This window comes from Mya arenaria, chromosome 10, assembly GCF_026914265.1.
Source record: "Mya arenaria isolate MELC-2E11 chromosome 10, ASM2691426v1".
Classification (NCBI taxonomy): domain Eukaryota; kingdom Metazoa; phylum Mollusca; class Bivalvia; order Myida; family Myidae; genus Mya; species Mya arenaria.
In genome coordinates this window covers 58,584,989-58,589,516 of record NC_069131.1, presented here as the reverse complement: position 1 = coordinate 58,589,516, position 4,528 = coordinate 58,584,989, and the positions used below count along the sequence as shown (strand labels likewise).

Genomic DNA, 4,528 nt, shown 5'->3' with positions numbered 1-4,528 from the left:
AATAAAATTCGGTTAATCAAGAATCATTAAGGATTTCACCTTTCGCGGGTGTTTAAAGGTCCGCCTACTGCCACTTATCCGATATACTTTCCCTGTGTCAGATTTTGCGTTGTCAATGTATCAGCCAATGAAGCTGTATTCTAAGTCAATTAGATTACCTGAATATATTTTTTAATGAATAATAAGGGCTCGTTCATTATTCATCAAGAATTTACTTTATGTCATCTAACTATTACTAATACTTGAATGGTCGCTATTGTTACTTACACGGGCAAGATGGCTCGCTTGAATTATCATCACAGACAGAGGTGTCACTGGAGGATTCGCTGGAGGATTCGCTTGAAGATTCGCTTGAAGATTCGCTGGATTCAGATTCTACCTCGTAGTAGTAACCAGTATGAAACAGTCCACATTGTACAGCTGACAGGAGAGCAAGGGTCTGTTTATAAATGAAATCATGTTAAGAATCGTGGCTGATCAAATAGTAGTAGTAATAGTAGTACACACATGAACTAGGCGTGTTAGGGGCTAACGTCCTAGGGGCTAATGTCCTAGGTGCTAACGTCCTAGGGGCTAATGTCCTAGGTGCTAACGTCCGAGGGGCTAATGTCCTAGGTGCTAACGTCCTAGGGGCTAATGTCCTAGGTGCTAACGTCCGAGGGGCTAATGTCTTAGGTGCTAACGTCCTAGGGGCTAATGTCTTAGGGGCTAACGTCCTAGGGGCTAATGTCCTAGGGGCTAATGTCCTAGGGGCTAATGTCTTAGGGGCTAACGTCCTACGGGCTAATGTCCTAGGTGCTAACGTCCTAGGGGTTAATGTCCTAGCGGCTTATGTCCTAGGGACTAATGTCCGAGGGGCTAACGTCCTAGGGGCTAATGTCCTAGGGGCTAATGTCTTTGGGGAAAACGTCTTTGGGGTTAATATCCTAGGGGCTTATGTCCTAGGGCCTAACGTCCTTGGGGCTAACGTCCTAGCGGCTAACGTCCTAGGAGCTAATGGTTTTGGGGCTAACATCCTAGGGGCTAATGCCCTAGGTGTTATTGCCCTATGGGCTAATGCCCTAGGTGCTAATATCCTAGGTGCTAATGCCCTAGGTGCTAATGTCCTAGGTGCTAATGTCCTAGAGGTCAATGCCCTAGGTGCTAATGTCCTAGGGGCTAATGTCCTAGGTGCTAATGTCCTAGGGGCTAATGCCCTAGGTGCTTATGTCCTAGGTGCTAATGTCCTAGGTGCTAATGCCCTAGGTGCTAATGCCCTAGGTGCTAATGTCCTAGGTGCTATTGCCCTAGGTGCTAATGTCCTAGGGGTTAGTGTCCTAGGGGCTTATGTCCTAGGGACTAATGTCCGAGGGGCTAACGTCCTAGGGGCTAATGTCCTAGGTGCTAATGTCCTAGGTGCTAATGTCCTAGAGGCCAATGTCCTTTGGGCTGATGTCTTTTGGGCGAATGCCTTAGGGGTCTTCGGGCTAATGTGTTTTCGGCTATTGTCTTAGGGGCTAATGTCCTAGGGGTCTTGGGGGCTAATGTTTTGAGGGCTAATGTTCTAGGGGCTAATGTTCTAGGGGTCTGGGGGCTAATGTATTTGGGGTTAATGTTCTAGGGGCTAAGGTCCTAGGGTTATTAAGGGTTAATGTCATATGGAATAATGTGTTCAGAGCTAATGTCCTAGGGGCTAATGTCCTAGGGGCTAATGTCTTTGGGGCTAATGTCCTAGGGGATAATGTCTTTGGGGCTAATGTCTTTGGGGCTAATGTCCTAGGGGCTAATGTCCTAGGGGCTAATGTCTTTGGGGCTATTGTCCTAGGGGCTAATGTCCTAGGGGCTAACGTCTTTGGGGCTAAAGTCCTAGGGGCTAATGTCTTTGGGGCTAATATCCTAGGGGCTAATGTCTTTGGGGTTAATGTCCTAGGGGCTAATGTCCTAGGGGCTAATGTCTTTGGGGCTAATGTCCTAGGGGCTAATGTCCTAGGGGCTAACGTCTTTGGGGCTAAAGTCCTAGGTGCTAATGTCTTTGGGGCTAATATCCTAGGGGCTAATGTCTTTGTGGCTAATGTCCTAGGTGCTAATGTCTTTGGGGCTAACGTCCTAGGGGTTAATGTCTTTGGGGCTAATGTCCTAGTGGTCTTAGGGCTATTGTGTTTGGGGCTAATGTCCTAGGGGCTTATGTCCTATGGGTCATTGGGGGTAATGTGTTCGGGGCTAATGTCCTATGGGTCCTTGGGGGTAATGAGTTCGGGGCTAATGTCCTAGGGGCTTATGTCCTATGGGTCATTGGGGGTTAATGTGTTCGGGGCTAATGTCCTAGGGGTATTATGTTCTTATGCCTTAGGGGCTAATGTCCGTCTACCATATATCAGATGTTAGTTGGCACATCCTGACTGAAATCGGTTTAGTTTACTAAGCGTGACTGGCAAACAAATGACAAATAGCGTTCTAATTTGAAGCCATGAAGCATAATAATAATGCAAAAACTGTTATTAAATGTCTACAACAACTTTTGATAAACTGTTTCAAGTCCTCAATGTTATCGTTTAAAGTATTCATTATATTATTGATATGGAATATGGCTTTGCCTCTATTTTGAAACACAATAGAAATATAAAAAAAATCAGTTTCATTTCGCATTTTGTAATTTCCGTAGCTTTCGTCAATTAAATTGTTTGTTTTTTTTATTTTAATGGCAAACACAACAATGACTTTATATGTCTATACCGAGGGGTTAATGTGAGAAGGTTCTAAGTGACATTTATTAAAGAAGAATATCCCTCGATTCATATATATACCTGAAAATGTAATTGTTAGTGCTAATTAGTGCTAAACCGATAAGTCGACAGACCAAAAACAAATACTGACTTTCTTAGTGTTGAGCGCTAAATGCCTCTATTATAGCCAGCTCACATGCCCAAGCTTCTTAATAATCTTCATTATAACTTAAATTGATTACGAACAGTTTCAAGTTCATGTCTAGACTAACACAGTAAAGCCATTTGGTTCAATAACAAATTGTCATCTTGTTGCCATTTCTTTTAAGTGAATTATAGAAGGTTGTTTTTTTTTAAATAAGTTCTACATTTCGGCAAAGTTAACCATCAATGCTACGCTGTATTGAAAAATACAATGAAATAAAGATTTGGGGCTTGTGTAAATTATTTTTGTTTTAAGTCTTCATTTGAAGCAAAATATTGCCTTCCGACGTAGCATTTTTGACGCATTTTATCACGCGGTATACACACACTGTCAAACTAGGCTTTATAAACTAACGCGATCAATGTATGGTGGCATATAACTTCCGTTTGATAACCCGTTAACGTTCGCGAATTGTTTCGTGTTAACCATCTAATTAACGCGATATTTATCGAGCTATCTAGTTACAATTCGCGTGTGTGTATGTGTGTAAGCTTATTTATACTCTCACTCGGGCCTTGCCCAGTCGGCGAGTGCTCCGATAAGATTGTTAGTCGTTGTTAGGTTTTTTGGAGCATAGTGCACAGACAGAATGTAACCATGGTAAGAGCTACCCTGGTTCTTTAACGTGCACCAGTGTACGATTATGATTAAATTATCGTATAGCACTGTCACACGGGACTCCCATTTAATGTCACTCCCGGAAGAAGTACTTTTAGTGGTGCGGCGGGGAATCGAACCTGCGATCCCTGGATTGCTAGTCAAGTGTGCTACAACAAGACCACGGATCCAGCACAGCAGTGTTTGGTGGTGTGTTAGCTTATTGTACTCGCACTCGGGGCTTGCCAATACGGTTTGCACCGTAGCTGAAGTGCATTCTATTTATATCCCTGCCTACTGGTTACCGATGCGTGATATATTGACACTATTACTGATTAATAAATACACTAACCTAAGAAAAAAATCTCGAAAACGAAAACCTTATTAGCTGTATTACCAAACTGTTTTGCAATCAAGAATGTATTATTTTGTTTAGAATGTATTTCATTTAGAAGTAGTTTACTATCCATAAAACAAGAGATCAATAACAAATAACTCCAACATGGAAAAGAACTTCATATCGTCTATGTAGAACACTTTGAATAAGATATTCATGAATTTTTAAATGATAAGTGTTTAAAATGATTTTTCTTCCGATCAATTCAGAAACATTTCATATACTATTTATTTCAATTTTGTATTTTAAACTGACTGAATACGTTTAATCTAATACGATACAACGAGATTCTTAATTGCTATATTTTTTTTTTTTGGGGGGGGGGGGGGATCAAAACACATTAACATGTTTGCTTCACTATAAAAAAAGCATTATTAGTTTTAATTGTAATATTAAACCACATCTGAATCGCATTTTTTCTCAATTTCATTTTATGGTATTTTAAACAATTAAACAACGAATTTCACATCTGTAAAGCATGTGTTTTAATCCCTAAATTATGAACCCAATGTTCATCATTTTGTAAAAAAATAACAAAAGAAACAAAGAAATTCAAACTTACAAGAAATAGCCTCAACATCCTATAGAGCACCCAAAATTTCTAAGTGCAACAATTTTTTCCGTATA

General features: G+C 40.8%; 1 protein-coding gene across 1 annotated transcript; it reads left to right on the top strand.

Annotated features, from left to right (window-relative positions):
* The first annotated feature begins 276 nt into the window (after positions 1-276).
* LOC128204856 (uncharacterized protein slr1152-like) lies at positions 277-2,157 on the top strand. Its single transcript, XM_052906264.1, has 3 exons — positions 277-382; positions 796-1,471; positions 1,656-2,157. The coding sequence occupies exons 1-3, from the start codon at positions 277-279 to the stop codon at positions 2,155-2,157; spliced, it is 1,284 nt and encodes a 427-aa protein (XP_052762224.1).
* The last annotated feature ends 2,371 nt before the right edge of the window (positions 2,158-4,528 follow it).

What these genes read in the sequence shown, in the direction of transcription:
- LOC128204856 (XM_052906264.1), top strand. Translation starts at nt 277, where the DNA reads ATGGCTCGCTTGAATTATCATCACAGACAGAGGTGTCACTGGAGGATT. An exon ending in CTGGATTCAGATTCTACCTC is followed by an intron (nt 383 to 795) that starts GTAGTAGTAACC and finishes CTAATGTCCTAG; the next exon opens with GTGCTAACGTCCTAGGGGTT. An exon ending in TTAGGGGTCTTCGGGCTAAT is followed by an intron (nt 1,472 to 1,655) that starts GTGTTTTCGGCT and finishes TAATGTGTTCAG; the next exon opens with AGCTAATGTCCTAGGGGCTA.